The sequence below is a fragment of the Sus scrofa genome, chromosome 9, assembly GCF_054392235.1.
Source record: "Sus scrofa isolate SSC_HxYL_T2T_F1_AM1 chromosome 9, Sscrofa_HxYL_maternal_Yorkshire_Landrace_v2.0, whole genome shotgun sequence".
Taxonomy (NCBI): Eukaryota; Metazoa; Chordata; class Mammalia; order Artiodactyla; family Suidae; genus Sus; species Sus scrofa.
In genome coordinates, this window is record NC_139391.1 from 114,703,931 (window position 1) to 114,726,296 (window position 22,366).

A 22,366-nucleotide genomic window follows, 5' to 3' on the forward strand; every position below is an offset into this window, starting at 1 on the left:
GAAGGAGGGAGAGACGGGGTGGGGGTGGCACTCAGTGAAGGTCTCGTCTGTGTTTTAATCCTCCAGGTCTCCTGGATTCTATTTCAAAATTTGGGGTTTCCTTTCTTGAATTCTATAACCTAGCCTAGGAATTTTCCCTACAAATGAATTCTGAATTAGTTTTCTGTCATTTGTGACCAGAAGAACCCTGAGCAATAGAAGCAAACACTCACCACTCTGGCACTCCCCGGGTCCCCTCTCAGTCCTCTGGTCTCTGCAGGCCTCTGGCTCCTTCACTATCTGTACTTCTCGGCTATTCGACTCCTCAACAGCCCTAAGTCCTTAAAACAGCCCACCTCTCTCCTTTTCTTCAGGGCCATCTCTAATTCACTGGGGCAGAGAGCAGCTCTGATTAAGTGGATATTTGTTCTGTAAGAGTTGCTGGTTCCTTCCAAAGATCCCCCAGTTGGTGGAATTTGCCAGAGGGAGGCCTTCTTGACTTACTCTTACTCCAGACTCTCATCTGGTGAAATGTGCTCAGAAATGGAATTATTGATAGCCTATCACTTTGGCTCTCCTCTCTCATGCACCCCACTTTCATCTCTGCATGTCCCCCTCAATCCATGGGACTCAGCCCCAACAAATAAGGCGTCCTGGAGACAGTGAGGATTAACCCTGCAAAATCCCATAGTTGAAACAGCTCTCTTTCATGGTACTCTCCTTCAAGCTGATTGTTGAGCTCAACTTTCAATGTTATTTTGCAATGGTGAAATGGCAAGATAATCACTTTCTTTAAGAGGGGTGACAGATGGCATGGTTTAAAATAAGAGAATGTCTCTAATCAAAAGCCAATAAACACAATGTTGATAAAAATTGTATAAAACCATTCCTATCCTGTAATGGCATAAACCACACTAATCCTGGACTTGCTGGCTTTTCTGAATAAAACGTGAGTTATGGTTCAAGACAGGTGTGGTCTACTTGGTAAATAACTGGCAGCACCCTGTACATGCCAGGCACCGTGCTAGGCTCTGCAACTGTCTGTCACTAGGAGATAACCTTATTTACACCCCATTTGATTGATTGCACAATAGGCTATAACTGCACATTGTCATTTTTCTAGGCAAGACCTCTCTTGAAAATAGCCTCTAGCATTTACTGCTAAAGGCCAAGCGTAAACTCCATATCAAGTTATGAATTTGACATCTGCCAGCTCTCAAAAAAAGACAGGCCTTATGCCTTTTCTTTGCAACCTGAACTTCCCACAGCAACCAGCCGAATCCGAATGAGGTCGAAGAGGCTGCTGAACCCCTGCCAAACGACACTCCACTTGGCTGACAAAACAGCGTCCCCCTGCTGTTCTTCTTCCTGACAGGTATCTATTTTGAACTCCTTCTAGAAAATGCAGTGACAGTTCCCAGCCTTGATCTCTGGCTTAGTTCCCAGGGAGACCTCCTCATGTCATGTTTTATTCATGGTGTCTCCCAGGCCGGTTTCTTCATTGTAAAAATCAGTGGTTGGGGGCGGGGGGGACAATCAATGAACCTGAAATAAAATTTGAGTGTTGTAATAAAACCGTCCCTTTGTGTGTGGAAAGCCTACAACCAGAGTTTGAGGCGCTTGGAAAGGTCTGTGTTTTGAGGATTTTTAAGGTGAAGCATCCACAGAGGAAAAAAAATGGTTATTCATATTGCATTGGAGTCATGAAAGACGTAGGTCAGGTAAACCAAAATAACCTTTGCTGGGAAACACGATAAGCTTCAGACATCTGAGATCATGGAGAAAAAAGATGGTACTACACATAAGCAGTAGACTGATGTGCAGCCCTCAAAGTAGGAAAGCTACAAAGAATTTACAGAGCATATATTTCTTCTACCTTCTCCCAAGAAATCTTTTCCCCATCAACTTCATCATTGTCTTTCCTGTAGAGACTACATATCTTTGTACTTCCCTGGTTAGAAATTTGTGGGAGAGTGTAGCACCAACCTCCTTTCCACCTGTCTTAATGACCCCAAACCAAGCCAAGCCAAGCCAAGCCAAGCCAAACCAATGGCCAAGTATGACAGAGGACAGAGATTGCATCACTATATCATGAACAATCGATAGGTAACATATGCTTACCTTGAGAATGATGGTCTTCTCATGCCGCGTGATGTTGACACTGTGGGGCTGCCCGTTGGCCATGTTCCTGTGCTCGACATCAATGTTATATGGTTCCCTGGTGCCACCCAGGTTGTACCGAATCTGTAAGCTTCCTACACAGAGAAAAGGAAAGAAACTCAGTAATTCCTCTGCTCTTGGTTTCATTTTATGGTCACTTCTTCGAGTCCTTGATGCTTAGGTTTCCACTGAATTCTTCTCTATCCTTCAAGGTTCGTCAGTGCCATCGCTCTTCTGATTCACTAGCTTAGAGACACACTCATCCATAAAGGTTAAGAGCACCAGGCATGCACATGTTTGCAATCTACCCAGAAGGAGCCAGCAGTGACCATCATCAAAGCTGAAGCAGCAAATGGTATAAAGGATCCAAGTCAGGATTGCAGCTGAGAAGGAAGAATGAGAATATACACAATATAGGACCATGGAGACGCTTACAGCCCCACAAAATACTCGATGAAATAAAAAATAAATGCAGGATGCTGGGATGGTCTCATGCCATCCACAAAGTGTGACACTCAGCATTTAAAAGAATCATGAACATACAACATTAAAAATAAACATAACAACAAAAGGTAAATTCATGGGATTTAGGGTGGCTTCACTGAGACCAAGAAAAGAAAGCAGTGGGTTTTACTCTAGGTTAGAGACCTCATCAACCCAAATGCAAATTGAAGGAAAAGATTAGTCCCCACTGTCTCTGTTATAATTCACTTTGCCTCAACGAATCATTCTTTTTTTCCTCTTGTTTCTTCCCAAGAATGACAAGCAATATTCAAAAAGACTAATATAATATTCTAGATCTTGCTGTTAATTTTCATAGCAAACATAATTCCTTATTTATGATTCCTTATTTATAATTTTAAGGAAAAATTTTAATTTCCATATTTATGATTTTTAAAGGCATCAACTTTTTATCTCAACTTTTACTTCACTTGGACTCTTCGTGTTAATAGATTTTGACACCTCAGAGCTTAAAAACAGAGCCTGTAATCTAGTAAGAGTTTGACCAATGGTTAAGTCACCTCATTGATGCTTTGTTGCCTCTTTCATTTTTCTTCCAGAGCAACAAAACTGGTATTCTGATTTTCAGTTGTGAAATAAAATATGATAAAACTTATAAAGTAAACAGAAAGAAAAAAAAAGAAAGTCACTGGAAACCTCACCATCCAGAGATAACTACTCTCAATATTTGGCAGTTTCTCTTTCAGGTAATTCTCAAGCCCTTATATAAACATAAGTAAATGAAACAGTTTTTGAAGGCTGCCTTCCTTATTTAGCATTACATGTGCCATTTACAACATTGAACTATGTTCCCAGAATTGAAAGAAACATTCATTAGAATAATCATGGATTGCTGACACTCCTATTTTTGCTTTCTGAACAAAGGTACCAAACCTTGCTTATTTCTGAGCTTTGCCTTAGCATTTGGTCTGAGATTCTTTTGCTTTATAGCATTTCAGCCAAGCACTGTTGAGTTTTGTCTTCCTAAACGTGTCTATATTCATGCCTAGATTGTATTCCCTAGAAAATACGATTCTTCTTCCCGCCTCTGGACCTTTGCATATGCTTTTCCCTTTTCCTGAGCTGCGTGTCTTTCCACCCCTCAGTGTTTTGCCTTATTTTGTCTTTACCCTAATAGCATTAGAAATCATCTATTGCTTGGGAGTGAAGGGGATGATTAGGCAGTTGTTTGGTTGCATGCAGAACAAACAAGTCTATTGTCTTGAGTTTTTATTCTCTACTTTATTTCTGATGTTCTGACCTCATATCATCACAGCCAGTTTTCTTAAATATACAGCTGTATTGTTTCATCATTTAAAAATGCATTTCTTTAGAACATAGTTTTGTTTTATATTTGTCTTTTTGCCTTTTCTAGGGCCACTCCTGCGGCATATGGAGGTTCCCAGGCTAGGGGTCTAATCGGAGTAGCTGCCGGCCTACACCAGAGCCACAGCAACGTGGGATCCGAGCCATGTCTGCAACCTACACCACAGGTCATGGCAACGTCGGATCCTTAACCCACTGAGCAAGGCCATGGATTGAACCCACAGCCTCATGGTTCCTAGTCGGATTCACTAACCACTGAGCCACAACAGGAACTCCTCTTTAGAACATAATTATTTTTGCCCCAGCAAACACTGTTGAACTCAATTTTTCAAGGTCTGGAAGTGGACTGCCTGGCTATAAATGTGAAGTCCACTTCAAATATAGACAGATATCCAGCCCCAGTCCCTGCTATGGGCTAGACTGTGCTGGCATCTGGGGATATGAAGAGAAAGAATTAAGACAGAGCTCTGCTTTGAGGCTAGAAGTCAGAGGAATTGGTAATGATGCAAAAAAAAAAAAAAACAAAAAAAAAACAAAAAAAAAAAACAAACCCCAAAAAACCCAAAAAAACCAAAAAACCAAAAAACAACAACAAAAAAACCCATCCTGGACATTTTTTCTCCTGATTATCTCATTGTCATTGGTTCCTTTTTACTCTCCAGCTCATTAAAATCAGTATTAAGTTGTCTTCATTAGTTTTTCTCTTTTCTGGCTTTCTTGGACTTTGTAAATGTGATTTAAAATTCCTATAACCACTTCACTTAATGGCAACAGAAGTGATTTTCCTTGAGGAAAAAGATGAGTTGGAACTTAAAATTTATATACGGTGAACATCTATAAACAGTAATGGCAATATTCTTGAATAATAAAATCTAAATGATATATTTGTTCCTTTCAAATAATAGCACAATAGGACCGCTAAATGACGGGAAGGAGAATATTAATATTTGTTCATTAAAATAAAATATTATTAAGATGGAGAGATACTTCACTTCTTGCATCTCATGTTCATTTCCCAAGTGAATTAAAGCAGTTATAAGGGACTGCTCTTTTATTGGCTGCAGCAAATAATGTGCTTAACAGATTTATTCTCTCCTGGTCCTCATCATTACCATCAGCAAACACAGAGCACCTACTGTAGGCAGGAGAAGGACAGCGGGGGCCTTTCATCTTGCTGGGAGACAAGGGATATTTATAATGAAGATGGATAACAATACAGGGCACTAAGAGCTAAACAAATGACATTGAAAATGAGTGTAATAGGAGTTTAAAGGAAAGAGAAGTCATGGAAAGGAGGTGAGGCTTGATCTGGGTCCAGAATGAAAGGCAGATATGAAGCTACAGAGGAAGATGGAGATTTTTCAGGAAAGGGGATGTGATGGGCACAAAAGCAGATGTCCCTGGGGTGCTTGAGGTGTGGAGAGTGCCTGGAAAAGGCAGGGCAGGGATGTGTGGCCTCAATATGGGGGCAAATGTAGACTGAACCAGTGGCCTCCAGATAATAACCACTAACATACATAACATACACACAATATCTGTGCGTGTGTGCGTGTGCATGTGTGTGTGTGTGTGTGTGTGTAATGGGTTACACTTACTAACTCATGTGACTTTCACTTTTTTTACAGATTAGGAAACCAAGGCACAGGATGGTTTGTGATGGCCAGGATCACGTGACTCTCAAAGGCAGAAGGAGAATCCAAACGCAGACACTCTATTCTGTACTCTGGGCTCTCACCATGAGGCTGGCGGGTCCTGATTGGAAGGTGGTGGGATTTGGGACCTGTCCTGCTGTCCCTGGGGGGAGGCCCTCCTGAGTGCATGATGGCGGCTCCTGTGGACGAAGAAATACTGCCCTGCCTGTGGTGGGGATGGTTAGGGCTGGGGTGACAGGAAGCAGGGAGATGGACCAGGATAGAGCCTCCCGGGGACGTGAGGGCTGTGCTGCTACCCCACAGAGGGGTCATGGGTGTCAGGAACCAAGCTCCTCTCAGGCCTCGGCAGACACGTGGGAGTCCCAGGGTTGGTGGCCTCCCAAACACAACCTCATCCATCTCCCCAGGTGCCATCTCAATACAATATTCTATGTGTGCCATGACATGAGCAGTGTTGGGAAGCCTTTAGAAGACATCTGCCAGTAGAGTGGCAGTGAGGAAGCAAAGAGCCACTCGAGGACATGGTGAGAAAAGGATCCACAGGACTTTTCTCACTACAAGAGGGGGAAGGATGAGTGACACCTGTGAGTCCAGGGGTCTGGGAGGCAGTGGCACCGTCAGCACAAGAGGGTCTGGGAGGGGCTATTTCTGGGAGCAGAGAGGGAGATTCAGCTTCCAATATGTTAGGTTTGCGAGATGCTAGGGCATTTAGTAAGGACTTCCCGTTTTATTTTTATATTTGGCATAGTCCTTATTTATTTCTTTTCCCTGAGAGAATTCCTCTCATTTTTCTAGCTTTAAATCTTAATTAGTTAAAAAATGCAGTATTTGGAGTGTGAAAAAGCCAAATTTTCATCAGCAGTTGAAGATGGCTCTGTAATAAATAAGAGAACTATTTATGCTTTGCAAATGCAGCTAATATTCTAGATGTCTGCAGTGGAGACAGGCAGTGGAGAACTTGGTTTGGTTTCAGACACTTGGGTTCAAAAACCCTGTTCCACCATCACCAGCTGAATGTGCAGATCACTGAATCTCCAGTTGTGTCACAAGGAGGCTAGGAGAGGTGTGGACCTCACAGAGTGTGAGTTCTGGGGAGTTCACACACATGAAACACTTGACAGAGCTTCACGCATCCTTAACATGGTAGCTGCTAATATGGAGCCAATTAGTCAAAGGTCGCACATATGGCGAATCCCCATAGACACAGGCATGAGTGCTCACCAGGGCTGGAGTAGGCTGTGCTGATATTACTGAATAGAGCTGGGACCAAATTTTTTTTTTTTTTGTCTTTTTGCCATTTCTTGGGCCACTCCCACGGCATATGGAGGTTCCCAGGGGTCCAGAGGTCGAATCGGAGCTGTAGCTGCCAGCCTACATCACAGCCACAGCAACTCGGGATCCAACCCACGTCTGCAACCTACACCACAGCTCACGGCAACACCGGATCGTTAACCCACTGAGCAGGGCCAGGGATGGAACCCTCAACCTCATGGTTCCTAGTTGGCTTCGTTAACCACTGCGCCACGATGGGAACTCCCACGGGACCAAATTTGAACATGGCTATGGCTGAAGGAGTAGACAATACAGCATCTACTGGGGCCTTTTCAGCTAGAGGGGAGACCCTATCCTCCCAGTGCACAGAGGGGACGTTGGGACAGGTGGGTGGAGAACATCAATGGGTTAAACATCGCTTTACTCTGATGCAGGAGAAATAATACTAGTGGGTGAACTCCAAGAAAGCAGAGGTTACACGCTTTTCTGCTTCCTCACTTCCTAATCTTATTTACTATTTATTTTTCTGATGAGAACAAGTCTTACTTGCTCATTGAGAGCATTTGACATGCATGTGCAGGAGAGTATTACCCAGGAGAAATGAGTCAACTATCCAAACAGAGACCCTTTGTACTCTCATTATTGCTTTTTTCTCCCATCCCTCTCTTTTACAGAGCTAAACTGATATTGCACAGTCAAGGCTGTATCATGCCTTTTTTGGTTTAACATAATATTACATAAAACATTTTCTCCAAGTCATTAATTACTGTTCATAAATATTATTCTTCGTGGATACACAATATGCCATGGAATGGTGATTTTCTCTTTATCCATTTTACCAAAATGGAACTTCTAGGTCTCTTCCAGTTATTATTTTCATAAATAACACTATAAACTATGATGAACATCTTTGTGTTGAATCTTTGTCTGATTTTTGGCTTATTTCTTTAGAAATCATTTCTGAAAGGAAAAATCCTAAGGAATGTTTTTTTTTCCTCACCCAGCTTTTAAACCAACAGGATGCTGCCCACAGAAGTTGTTTAAGGATTTAGTAATTTTTTTCTTAAACTCAAGCTGAACTGGGTTCATGATAATTATTATTAGTGCCCATGGAAGAAAATCTTGATCTTTAAGATGCTGTGACCCTGGAATAGCTGTCCAAGAAGACTGCTGAGCTTTAATCACCAGAGAGCAGGACCACTCGAGAGGCAGCCTCCATCTCTAAAACCTGCACAGTCCCTCTGGGAAATGAGAGCGATGTGTGCCTTGATAAACCTATATATTTTCATTTGTAAAAAAGAGATCTTCTTAAAACTTCAAGTGCCTTATGGAGTTCCCGTCGTGGTGCAGTGGAAAACGAATCCACCTAGGAACCATGACGTTGCAGGTTCGATCCTTGTCCTCGCTCAGTGGGTTAAGGATCTGGGGTTGCTCTGAGCTGTGGTGTAGGTCACAGATGCGGCTCGGATCCTACCTTGCTGTGGCTGTGGTGTAGGCCGGCAGCTGTAGCTCTGATTGAACCCCTAGCCTGGAAACCTCCATGTGCCGCGGGTGCGGCCCTAAAAAGCAAAAAATCAAAAACAAAAACAAAAACAAAACAAAACTTCAAGTGCTTAAGAACTCATGTTTTCAGAGAGGACACAAAGTCCTCAAAGCCTGCATGTTTATATGCCTTAGGGCCACGTAGATGTCTCTGGAAGATAAACCCATTTGTACATTCTGACCAGGATGCCTCTTTCAGCCTTGGTCTGACCCTCCTGGCTCAGTGAATATATGGAGATCAAGATAGTCCCTGATGTTACATGTGTAAATACACTCCAGCTTTAAGCACGTTTATGCCAGGGGTATATCTTATGAATGTAAAATTCTGAGAGGGCCTAGGCATGACAACACCTCTGGTTTTCTATTTCTGTTAAAGGTTCAGGGAGTTCCCATTCAGTGGGTTAAGGACCTGACATTGTCTCTGTGAGGATGTGGGTTTGATCCCTGGCCTCGCTCAGTGTGTTAAGGATCTGGTGTTGCCAGTGGCTGTGGTGTAGGCCCCAGCTGCAGCTCTGATTCGATCCCTGGCCTGGGAACTTCCATATGCCTCAGGTGCACCATTAAAAAAAAAAAAGGAAAAAAAAGGTTCATATGTTCTCTAGGAAACTACATATGCATTATCGTAATAAGGATAATCCATTGATTTATATTAAATTGATTTTACTACCTTACAACTCATCGCTAGTTAGTAGAGCAGTGAATGTATTTCTTTGATAGGGAAAATATCCTCATTATACATATGAAACCACCTCATATTCATACAATACGGTTCTTGTAAAGGATTAGACATGCCTTAGCAATGTCACTGCCATAGCAGGATGCCACAGTCCCCATCTGACAGGTCACTTTCCTGCTCTCACATAGGGGAGTGGGGTTCAAGGGGGTTAGATGACTTGCTCCACGTCTGGTAGGGAATAAAGGACAAGCCAAGAACTATCCAGATTTCCTAGGACATTCTGTCCATCCAGTACGGAATGGCAGAAGGCCAGGGACCCTGGTTCTTACCGGTGGGTTTGACGAGAACGGCCAGGAAGTCCGTGGTGAGGGAGCTGACGTAGAGAAGGATGCAGGGCGCCTTGGTGGTGCTGAAGCTAAAGTGGATCTCCTCGCGGGCCAGGTCTGGGGCTGTGCTCGGCGGTTCCGGTGAGTTCTCCCATCTGCCGCCTGATTCCTTGGCATTGACCCCGGGTGCCTGGAAGTTATACCGCAGCCACATCCCCTCTTCAAAAAACGCACCCACATCTGTTGGAAAGGAAGGAGGAAATGGAAAAATGAGAAGCCTGATGCTGCTACCACCAACATTCCAAGCCGGGTAGGTGGTTAGCCTTTTTTTTTTTACTTTTTAGGGCTGCCCTTGCGGCATGTGGAAGTTCCCAAGCTGGGGTTGAATTAGAGCTATAGCTACAGCCACTGGCCTATGCCATAGCCATAGCAACAAGGTATCTGAGCCATGTCTGCAACCTATGTCACAGCTCACTTGGGATCCTTAACCCACTGCATGAGTCCAGGGATCGAACCCGCATCTTCATGGTTCCTAGTAGGGCTCATTGACCATTAAGCCACGAAGGGAACTCCTAGGCCATTAGCTTTGTCACAGCAGTTCAGCAGTTCACAGAAGGTGGGCTGACTGGAGGCAGGGGACCCGACTAGGTAAATTACGCAGATGGACATACTCCATCAACACGATATGCTACCAAAAAACAAAAAAGCACGTAATGGAGTAGAGTGACCTGTAAACTTAGAGTATAATTGTAAAATTAAGAAATGCAAACCATGCCAGAAAAAATTCCATGTTTAGTACTTAGACCAAACACCTAATTTAGGTTGAGAGATGCTGAGTAAAAGCAGTGGTATCATGAACCACTGGGAGCTGGTGGACTTGTGCTGAGACACTGGAGTTGCTCTGAATGTTCACAAGGAACAGTCCTAGGTGAAGCCCTGATGATCCTGGGAGGCTTTGGGTATAGTGTTCAAAATCACCAAACACAAAGGCAGAGGGAATGGGGTCCAAATTTGGTGCTGCCATTAACCGGATATGCGGACTTTAGGAGAAGTCACTTAACCAGCTTCTCTGGGCCTTATATGTGCAAGGGAGATAATAACAGGGAGAATTATGCAAAATAATTAAAGTAATTAGCACCTAATAAATGGTACCTATTATTCTTATTGTTAAGAAATTAGAAGAAAGGTCATCCATCCTTCATCAATTCCCACCCCTCTCCCTGTAGCCTAATCAATGCTAATTGGTTTTTAATCATTTCCTGGCAGACAAGGTCCTACTGTAGTTTTCCCTACTGTTTGCTCCCGCATGTTCTAAAGTCACCTCCTGACTCCCTGTGAAAGGCCGAGGCACGCCAGCAAGATCTGCTCGGCCTCCACACTTACTGCCTCATTGCTCTCTGCACAGAAAGTGTTTCTCAAACTCCTTTTTGTGGAACGTATTTTTCTCATGACTTGACATCTCATGAAATGATGGAGGAGGTATTTTGTGAAACACTGCTCTATATTACAATCGATGGGAGAGGACTGATTTAAAAAGGATTCTCCCCTCTGGGAATTTTGAAGCTTCCTCTTGGTAAAGAAGTCTAGCACAGAAAGAGTGAGCCCAGCAGAGTGATCCCCGGTCTGGAATCAGACACCTGCAGGTGAACAATGGCCTTGCCCATAATCAACTCTGTTAACTTGGCCAGTGGCTTGAAACTCTCTATGCCTCGGTTTCCTTCTCTGAAAAGTGGGGCCTCATAGGTTGTTGTGAGAATTAAAGAACCCATGCAGGACACGTAGCCTAGTGCCTGGAATATATAAGTGTCCAATAAAGACTAGTTAGTCATATTACAAAGATAGGTTACCACTTTTTATCGAGGGCCACAGGTGCCACCTGGACTCCCCACCTCATACAACCACACACCTGCAATACTGCACCTGGTGCTTCTGCAGGCTCTGCCTCGTTCTGCTTCCCACTGACTCTGGTAAGGAATTCCTTTTACTACAAGCTCTCAGCCATGGGCAGTACTATATTCCTCCTGGACCTCCACATAAGATGTGTGTGTGCGTGTGTGTGTGTGTTTACAGAGATTAAACTATTGGCACTTGGTGGGCTGGAGCGAAGGCTACTCAGTGTCTTATGATGGGTGGAGCTGTCCACACAATTAAGAATTGTCCTGCTCAAAATGCCAAGAGTGTCTTTATTGGGAAATACAGAATTAAACAGATGCTTAATCCACGCTAAACACTGCATGACTCCCTGGCACATAAAGATGCAGCAAATGCATCGATGCCCTTGAAGAGCCTTCTCTCCAGCAGTGGGGCTGGGAGGAGACACATCAACACTTTTGAGTACAGAGAGGTGGGTGTTATGGCAGTTTACATGGCAGGTTATGTGAGAAGAGCCTCCCTCTCATGGCCTCAAGGATCCTGAGCCGGCTCCTCCACTCTTCCATAAATGCCTATCGAGTGCCAGCTGCACACCAGGCACCATGCTGGGCGCTGAGGCTACAATTCTTGTTCTCAAGGAGCTCTTGAGCTAGAGGAGAATTTAGGCTAAGAGATACCACATGAAGGCAGTGTGCTCAGTACAGAATCAGGTTTATAAAGAGCAGAACGTAGAACATTAGGGGTGTCAGGCCTGTCTCCAGGGCTCCACAGCGAGATTTCCTGGGTGAAAAGACATTGAAGTGGGCACCCAAGGGGCCAGAGGTGGGTTACTCTGTAAAGGAGAAGAGGAAGAAAGCCACTTGCAGCTGAGAGTGCAGCGTGCTGAAACACCCAGAGGCAGGAGAGTCTGCACACCCAGCATCTTGCTGCCAGGTGAAATTCACATGTTCTCTCTCACTAAGTCAGTTGTTCACACGAGACGTACTAGGCTCCCACTGCATTTCAGGCTGGGAGTTGGGGAAACAGTGAAAGGGACAGAGGTGATCCTTGTCCTCTGTGATTCAGATCCTAGTGGGACAGACAGACATTCTAGGACTGGCCGATATGAGAGTGTCCAGCAGATGGTAGGGGTGGGGAGCACTTAGGGAAAGCAGGCAGGCTACCTGGAGCAAACTCGCCAAGGAGTTCCCTTTGATAGCAGAGAGATGCTCAGGGAATGCAGGGGTTAGTATCTCAGAATGGCCTTGGGCTGCACAGGAGAGGAGAGGCAGACCTGCGGCCTGCAGAGAGGGAGGAAGGCTAGAGATCAAGGCCAGAGGGTTTGAACTGCCCAGAGGTGAGCAGACAGAGTTGAGGGACAGGAAGAGGGAAATGTACCAGGCCCTTGACACTCAAGATGGAGGAGCGAGGCAGCTCGGCCTATGGAGGGTTCTGGGCAGCAGAGGCTGAGAAAGCAGGTAGAGCCACAGAGACCACAGGCACCTGAGTCATGGAGGCAGCACCTCACCAGCAAGAACCTAAGATCCTCATGCCAGGCTCTCCCCAGTTACTCTGCTCCCAGACAGTGGGCAGAGCTGAGTCCCTGACAGCATTTCTCAACATGGCTGGGAGCCTGTCAAAATGCTGGTGCTCAAGCCCAGCCCCAGGATTTGGCTCAGAGAGTCTGACTCAGTGGGTCTTGAGAATCAGCACGTATAAGAGGCAATGCTTAGAAACACCAGTCTGAGGTCCTGGGAGCCAGAGCTGAGGTTGGACAGTGTGCCCGGTGGAGCTGCCGGGGCTGAGGCTGGATGGTGTGCCTGGCGGGGCATCCAGGTGGTCCTGTCGGGGTGAGACCTTATGCTTCTCTCAGCAAAACTGGAGAGGATCATTTCAAGGCAGATCATGAAGGGAAATTTGGAAAACTAAGGATTTTAGATAAACAAATAAAAAATATGTCACAGAGGACACTTTGGGGTGTATTTTAGAGTCATTGTTAAGAAGCTTTATTCTGAAACCATGTCATAACCCACTGTCAAAGCAGGGCCTGGGATGCTGTGAACCATTTAAGTTTTGAAGTGGCAGATTTACAGCCATCTTTTCATTGTTTCAGATCATTTTAAGGAAATGCCAAATCTGGGTACTATGATTTAGAGAAACAATACTCCCATCCCTTCCGAATGAATAACAAAAACAACACTAACTTTACAAGCCCCCAAATAACTTTTACCTCATTTAATGACTAGAAAGTGCTGACATAGGATGCTTGGTTTAAGGTTTTTACACTAATATGAGATAGCTTAAGTTTTATGACATTCATTTTTCGATAGAAAAAAATGATAAATTTTGGGTCTAGTTATTCTAAGATGTATTATGAAAGAGATTTGCTGAATTAAGCTTCTCAAAATCTTGAAGTATATTATGCCATCTGTAGGCTTAGGATCCCCAAAGGGGATGGGATGAAGCAGACAAGTAGTCTTGTCTTAGCCATTTCTTGGTCCTCAAAATGGATCATATATAAACTACCCCAATTGTGGAAAGTACGTTTGGAAATGTTTGAAACAAAATCCACAAACCGTACATCCTAGAAAAATATCAAAAATATATTTTTATCCTTGTCTATCCAAATCCCTGATGCTCACAGCGGAAAAACAGCTGGCACTCACCTCCCTTATTAAATTCCTCCTCATTTTTTTCTAGTCCAAGTTCAATAATTCTATTCCTTTTGCCTTTTCACTTCAGATAAATTTTGCAACCTATATTTTTTTTAAACAGACATCATTCTTTTTGTTCTCTAACTTCCCCATGAGGACCCAGAATCAAAAGTCCCTGGCTCAAAAAAGGGCTCTTTTCCAAAAGTCTAAAGTCAGTAACTTGCAACTTGGATATATTTCCCCATAGAAAACAGTGCTTTAAATAATAGTGAGTTTGCCAGGAGGGTCTACAAATGCTGAATCACTCTGGATGGGTAACAAAAGATAATTGAAGAGTGCCACTGTGTATTAGTAATTAAAGCAGAAGCAGCAGCAACAACAACAACAACAAATGTTAAGGTGTATTGTGAATATGAGAATCCCAGGGAACCACATTCCCACAAGACTTTCATCCACCCTCTCCAGGGGTGTGGTGGTAAATGTTAACTGCTGGCTCTCCTGGGGGAACCTTCATTTGTAGTGTTTGCCTCTTCCCATGGTGTAAACACTTCCACTTTGGCTGATTTCAAGCTGCCAACAAGGCATCACTACGGAGCTGAGAAGAGATGTTCACAGTTGTTTTCCCAGCCCATGGAACTCGCTTCTACCCACTGTCATTGACCCAGTCGTTCAAGAAAACCATATTTATACAGCCTCCATCTTGGCAGGTGCCTCAGTCAGCTCAGACTGCTCTGGCAGGTGCCTCAGTCAGCTCAGGCTGCTCTAACAGATTACCATAGTTAGGGGTCTTAATCAATAGAACTCTATCCTCACAGTTCTGGAGGCTAGAAATCCAAAATTTTTGAGGTGCTGGCTGACTGGGTTCCTAGTGAGAGTTCTTTTCCTGGCTTCCAAACGCATCTTCTTGCTGTGTGCACACATGGCAGAGAGAGAGAGCGAGCTAGCTCTCAGGTCTCTTCTTCTTAGGGCACTAATCCCATTATAAGGGCCGTAAGCTCATGACCTTAATTAAGTCTATTTATAGTCATCCTTCTGTATCCAGGGGGGATTGGTTCCAGGAACCCCTCAGAAACCAAAATCCTTGGATGCTCAAGTCCCTTATATAAAATGACTTTGTGTGTGCATAGAACACACACACATATTCCTGAATACTTTTTTTTTATTTTTTATTTTCAATGTTTACTCTTATTTATTATGGCAGTAGAGGTAACTAGAAAATGCTATTAGACAGGGATGGGGAAGGAGAGTAATGCCCTATGAATTGTGGGGGCAAATGTGTCATTTTTGGCATGTAGTGATTTTATTTTATTTTATTTTTTTTATTTTCCCACTGAATACTTTATTCATTTTTATTTTATTTTATTTTATTTTATTTTATTTTATTTTATTTTATTTTATTTTATTTTATTTTATTTTATTTTATTTTTGTCTTTTTGCTATTTCTTGGGCCGCTCCCGCGGCATATGGAGGTTCCCAGGCTAAGGGTCCAATCGGAGCTGTAGCCACTGGCCTACGCCAGAGCCACAGCAACGAGGGATCCGAGCCACGTCTGCAACCTACACCACAGCTCACGGCAACGCCGGATCGTTAACCCACTGAGCAAGGGCAGGGACCGAACCCACAACCTCATGGTTCCTAGTCGGATTCGTTAACCACTGCGCCACGACGGGAACTCCCCGCCACTGAATACTTTAAATCATCTTTAAATTACTTATAGTACCTAATAAAATATAAACATGATGTAAATAGCTGCCAAAGCCCAGCAAATTCAAGTTTTTCTTTTTGGAACTTTCAGTGATTGTGATTTTTTCCTATTATTTTTGATCCATGTTTTGGTTGAATCCATGACTGTGGAACCTATGGGTATGGAGGGCTGACTATATTATCAAAGGCCCCACCTCTGAAACCACAGCACTGGGGCTTTGTGCTTCAACATATAAAACGTGAGGGGGTGGGTGGGTGGATGCAAATGTTCAGCCCACAACAGCAGGCTTCCTTCTTTTTACCTTCTGTAAACCAACACTTGAATGTTTGCTTTCAAAGCTCTCTCCTCTCTTGTCCCAGGTACCCTGGATCCTGAAAGCTCTGTGTTGCTTCTATGAAATCTAGGAGAAAGTTCTGCAGAACAGATACTGCAGTCCCAGCCTCAGAGTCATTAAATGATTACATGGCTGAATTCCACTGCTCACAATGATCACTCTCATTAACTGTTTTTTAATTAATCATCTAGTAAGAAAGGTAAGTGAATTTTATGGCGCTCTGCTCCTAGAGACCTTGGATGTCTCCCTTCTGCATGGACCCAGTTCTGCATCAGGCCTGGTTCCTTCCCAGGAGATCTGCAGGGTCTGGCTCTTTTTAAATTTGTTTCCTGTTCTATTCCCAAGGTCCTGCTACCCTGAAATATAACCAGCTTCTCTCTTGGCCTTGTGTTGGCAAAATCTGCTTTTTCTCCCCAAGAGTACCCCTCTGAATCTCCCTCTTGAATTTTTTATTGTTTGTTTCAATTTGCTCTAATCATTTTGGAGTAATAACACTGGACCCAGATTAATGATCACTTCTACTTAATGTCCCCAGGTGAATACATGTCTATTATAACCACTTTCTCACCTTTCTTTCTAAAGGTCAGGTCATGGCCAGGTCAGTTTCTATGTAATAAGTTTCAAGCATCTGAATCCATACAAAGGAGGAAAATACCAAAGAAAAACCTCTTACATTTATCCTGAATGGCATGTGCTACCCCTGAGACACAGGTGTAAAGTTTACACCTGTAAACACATCAATAAACTACATGGTCTATGAGTTGGCTACGTAGGAGCCCGGGGGCCTTCTCACCTGGAGTTTAAGAACCAAGAGCACGGAACAACTTAGAGTCTCAAACAGGAAGATCGTTTGCATCCAGAATTTTCAGAGTCAAGCTCCTGAAACTGTGCTAATGAGCATTAGTGGCATACATGGCAGTTGGCAGGTTAGAATGCTTTAGGGAGAGCGAGGTTGATGAGGACACTGCAGTAGCAAACTTCAGTTGAGATGTATATAAGGGGCTGATGTATAAGTGGAGGGCAGGAATCAAAGGGTGTGGATTTTACTAACTTTTTTTAATTTTTAATTTTTATTTTTTTACTTAAAAATTTTATTGAAGTATAATTGATTTCCAATGTTGTGTTAATTTCTGCTATGCAACAAAGTGATTGTTATACATATATACAGACCCATTCTTTTTCAGAGTCTTTTCCTGTAAAGCTTATCACAGAATATTGAGAAGAGTTCCTTATTACGTAAAAGACGTGGATTTTAGTCCTGCTGTTGCCATCAAGTAGCTCTGGACCCTGATCAGGGAAATCATTTGATTGCCATGGACTTCTACTCATTCCCATCTTAAAGGGAATCTTAAGATCTTCCTCTGGCTAGCACCCAGCCAAATTTCCATATTTTCAATTTTTTTTTTTTTTTTTTTTTTTTTTTTTGTCTTTTTGCCGCTCCCTTGGCATATGGAGGTTCCCAGGCTAGGGGTCGAATCGGAGATGCAGCCACTGGCCTATACCAGAGCCACAGCAACGCGGGATCCGAGCCACGTCTGCAACCTACACCACAGCTCACAGCAACGCCGGATCCTTAACCCACTGAGCAAGGCCAGGGATTGAACCCGCAACCTCAACGTTCCTAGTCGGATTCATTAACCACTGAGCCACGACGGGAACTCCTCAAATATTTCTTAAGTGCCTTCTTTAAGCCATGAAGCTATTAGAGATGTCAAGGGAGTAAATGATACTTAAGTTAATCACTGAAGCAGAACTGGACTGGGGAGTGAGTAGGGGAAACATTCTAGGAAGAAAAGAGCATGTGCAAAGGCCCTGAGGAAAGAGGGAATATTGAGGACCAATGCAAACAAAGTCAAAATGGTTAAAATTCAGGGGCGAGTGGAAGGAAGAGGCTGGAGAGAAAGGGAGCGTGTGTTTAGGATTTTTTGTGTAGAAAGTAATGGGCAGCCCTGAAGCGTCTTATGCAGAAGTGACATAATCTGATTTGCAGGTTTATTAATTAATTATTTTGGGATGTGGGAGTTCCCAGGCCGGGGACCACACCCACGTGCAGCAGTAACAACACTGGACCCCTGGGAACTCCTGATCTGCAGTTTTAAAACATCATTCTGGGCGCAGTTTGGTGAAGGAACTGGAAGGAGAAGAAAGTGTGTCACCTCTAAGCTGAAATTCCATCCCTTTTCTTTTTTTTTTTCTTTTCTGTCTTTTGGTCTGTTGTTGTTGTTGCTATTTCTTGGGCCGCTCCCTCGGCATATGGAGGTTCCCAGGCTAGGGGTTGAATCGGAGCTGTAGCCACCGGCCTACGCCAGAGCCACAGCAACTCGGGATCCAAGCCGCGTCTGCAACCTACACCACAGCTCACGGCAACGCCGGATCGTTAACCCACTGAGCAAGCGCAGGGATCAAACCCGCAACCTCGTGGTTCCTAGTCGGATTCGTTAACCACTGCGCCACGACGGGAACTCCCCATCCCTTTTCTTAACATTTGGGATATCATTTGGAGGGGGAGTCAGTAGACACGTTTCAGAGAATATGTAAATCTTCCAAAATTTCAGGCAAAAGTAAATAAGTCTGTAGGCATTTTTCTGGGGAAGAGAGTTAATAGTTTTAATCAAATTTAATGACCTCCATCTCCCCAAATTTAAGAAAAGAATGATAAAAATTAACTCACTCCTTTATTATTATTATTTTTTGGCCATGCCTGTGGCACACAGGTGTTCCCAGGCCAGGGATCACGTCCACACCACAGCAGTGAAAACGCTGGATCCTTAACGCACTGAGCCAGTAGGGAACTCCTTACTTCACTCATTCACTGAAAATGACACATTGAGATGCTCAGTGTCATGAGGCTGACTCGACTCCAGAGATGGCCTTCCTCAGGCTCGTTATCTGGACCTGACCTCCCCTGTTCTGCCTGTGGTCCCACCTCATGGGGGGAGTGGCTTTCACACCTCCACTTTCTTCACATCTCCTCCGTTCTATCCCCTGGTCACTGTTCCAGTCTGGGTGAGTGCCACCTGCCTCCTAAACTCCCTGAGCTGAGCTCCTTTAAGCCCAGGTCTCTGTTATCAGCTCGTCCAATGCCTCTAGCCTTGTTTGTTTCTCTTGGAAACAAACCTCCATATGCCTTACTCTATGCTAGGCCCACACTGATAACGAGAGCAAACACGGTAAGACTTTTCTCCGAAGGAGTCCATAGGAAACACATCCCTGGAACAGAGCGAGAAATTCAGAATAACAGCGTGTGTGGGAAGAAACAGCAGTAGAGAGGGGCTCTCTCTGGGGGTGGATGTGGGAAGGTCTCCGTGATATGCTAGGAAGGCAGGTGGTGCTGGGTTGGGTACGTATTTGCAAGATGCACAAGTGGCAAGGGTGCTTCCCGGGAGAAGCGTGGGAACAAAGCACGGAGAGGAGGATCGGAGCTGGTGTGGGGTCAGGAGCCTGTGTCACAGTCTGACCTCAGCCTGGCTGAGCTGTAGAAAAATGTCTGAGGCAAACTCGCAGAAATTCTGACTTAACTGGCCTGGGGAGAGGCCTGCCTACTGGGATATTTCACTATTTCCTCCGAACGCTCCAGTGTCATTCATTTAATCAATGGAACCCTTGGGTTCTGCTGCTTTGGGTGGTTGGGTCCACCTCTTAGGTGACAGGGTCCACCTGTCAAGAGCAGGGGGTGTCAGGTCCAGGAGGTACCACCAGAAAAGAAGCAGGAGAGAGGCTGTGAAGGGCCCTGAATCACTTGTTTTAAAAGTTTTAGAAGAGCTATATCGTTCAAAATAACTTCAAATTTACAGAAAAGCTGCAAAATTAGCACAAAGGATTCCCATATCTTACATATCCAGACATCCTAACTTTTTAACATTTCACCACATTTCTGCGTGATGGACACACATGCACATTATATACACACACACACACACACATATATATACATACGTAACACATATACATATATGTATATATATGTGCACACACACATACATAAAGTCTAATTACTGAAATATCTGAGAGCAATCTAAGTCAAGAAATCAACATTAACACAACGATATTGTTCAATTATTGTCCCATTTCTGGAAAAAATGTATATACAGACACGAATATTTATACACACAGAGAGTTTTGGACAATGATCTCGAGGCTATATATATGTATGTATACATATATTTCCAAGTCAAAAACATTTTGCAAATGAGCAGGTGCTGTGGGGGGCCCACCTCACCTTTTTCATCCTGGAAAAGAAGGGAACAGAAGAAAAAGGGAAAGCCTGGGCGTGAGAGGGCAGGAAGGAGAAAGCTGGGGGCTGAAAGCCTTGGTTAAGCCCCTGAATCCTACCCAGAGTGGGAGCTTTTTAGGGTAAGAACTTTGCCTTCTAAACTCAGCCAGCCTCTGGCCTCCAGCAGATAGGCAATAAATATTTTCTGAATTGAGCTGAATTAAATATGAATTTTTTAATAGCAATAGTATATTCTTCAAATAGTTGGTCCACACTGACCTTCTTTAGTTGACATTTTTCTAGTTTAAGTTCCTTTGCAAAGCGGGGGAGTTCTCATCGTGGCTCAGGAGTTAACGAACCCGACTAGTATCCATGAGGATGCAGGTTCGACTCCTGGCCTTGCTTAGTGGGTTAAGGATCTGGCTTTGCCGTGAGCTGTGGTGTAGATTACAGATGTGGCTTGGATCCCGAGTTGCTGTGGCTCTGGTGTAGGCCGGCAACGACAGCTCTGATTAGACCCTTAGCCTGGGAACATCCCTATACCATGAGTATGGCCCTTAAAAAAAAAAAAAAAAAACACCTTTGCAAAGTGGGTTTCTTGAGAGTAAGACTATTCCATCACCTTATATATAGTCATTAATTAAAATAGTTTATCAATAAAAGTGTTATAAGATGCATTTGGAATAATGGATCCAGGCGTTCCTGTTGTGGCTCAGTGGTAATGCACCTGACTAGTATTCATGAGGATGCAGGCTCCATCTCTGGCCTCCATCAGTGGGATTGGTGTGGCTGTGGCTGTGGTATAGGTCAGCAGCTACAACCCAATTCAACCCCTAGCCTGGGAACGTCCATATGCCTTGGGTGCAGCCTTAAAAAGACAAAAAAAAAAAAAAAAAAAAAAAAAAAAAAGAATCGAATCCTAGAATAATGGATTCAAAAGAATTAAATGACTTCCAGCTTAGTGAATGTTCTTAATTTCTACTGCTTTTTTTCTCCTTTATATTGGCTTAGTAAGTGGGAACATATTTTGACAGATTGGCCAATTGCTTGAGCAGCTTTAACAGGTCACATTGTCCTCAACCAAATGTCTCTGCCTCATTTTACCTCTGCTCTGCTAACTTCATTGTTTGCAATGAAGCTATGGCTTTTCGGAATTACATTATTTGTTTATTTGTACATTTATTTACTTACATAATTTGTGCTAGTTCTAGATACGAGGAACATTCTATTGAGTCTATCCATTCTGTTGATAAAGAGCAATTTGCTTCTTCTTCGTTCTATACCTATCACTAAATATCCCATATTTTCTTGCTTGCTCAGCTGATTCGAAGAGCCAGATAGAATTCTTGAACATTAAGAGCCTTGAAGATAAGCACTGTTTTTAATTCACTGTTGTAGTAGAATTTGTTGATTCAATGAAAACACTTTTGAAATGGAGCCAGGTACACATATGCAGGCCATAAGGAAAGAAGCTTCTCTGCATTGGTCACAATGGGCACTTTTCTTTTTTCTTTTTCGTCTTTTTAGTGCTGCACCACGGCATATAAAAGTTCCCTGGATAGGGATTGAATGGGAGTTGCAGCTGCTGGCCTAGCCACAGCCACGGCAATGCCAGATCCTTAGTCCACTGAGTGGGGCCAGGGATCGAACCCGCGTCCTCATGGATACTAGGGTTTGTTACCACTGAGCCACAACGGGAACTCCAGGCAATTTTCATATATTATTTAATTACTCAACAGCAACATTATTGAGATAGATTCCATCATCTCAGCTTTACAGATAAGGTAACAGCGGTTAGGGGAATAATGTGCCCATCACCACCTCCTAATCAGAGATGGAGGCTCAGGTACAGATCTTCCGGGCTTCGAAGCCAAGGCTCTTTCCTTTTTGCTTAACTCATGCAAGTTTTGTTAGATGTTTTCACGGAGATTCACAAAGATATCTGTTTATCAGATTGTTGTTTGGAGATTTTAAAAGGAAACAATCAGGTAACTGCTGACTGTTTATTAACCACAAACATAAAAATCCAATTGACTCTTTAAGGTGATAAAATTCTGTGTTCTCTGCCAGCTAAGATCTTAATAGAAAAGAGCCACCAGAGGGAGCTTCCACTGTGGGGCTGTGGGTTGAGGATCTGGTGTTGTCTCTGTAGTGGCTCGGGTCGCTGCTGAGGTG

The 22,366-nt window shown here is 43.7% G+C and overlaps 1 protein-coding gene across 5 annotated transcripts in view; it reads right to left on the reverse strand.

Annotated features, from left to right (window-relative positions):
• Positions 1-22,366, reverse strand: part of CNTNAP2 (contactin associated protein 2) — a 2,042,838-nt gene that overhangs the window by 157,889 nt on the left and 1,862,583 nt on the right. For all 5 annotated transcript variants that reach the window (XM_084977536.1, XM_084977535.1, XM_084977534.1 and 2 more), the window contains 2 exons: positions 9,438-9,674; positions 2,101-2,234 (listed from right to left, as the gene is read on the reverse strand). In XM_084977536.1, coding sequence (XP_084833662.1) covers positions 2,101-2,234; positions 9,438-9,674 — 371 coding nt within the window. The remainder of the gene's footprint in view (positions 1-2,100; positions 2,235-9,437; positions 9,675-22,366) is intronic.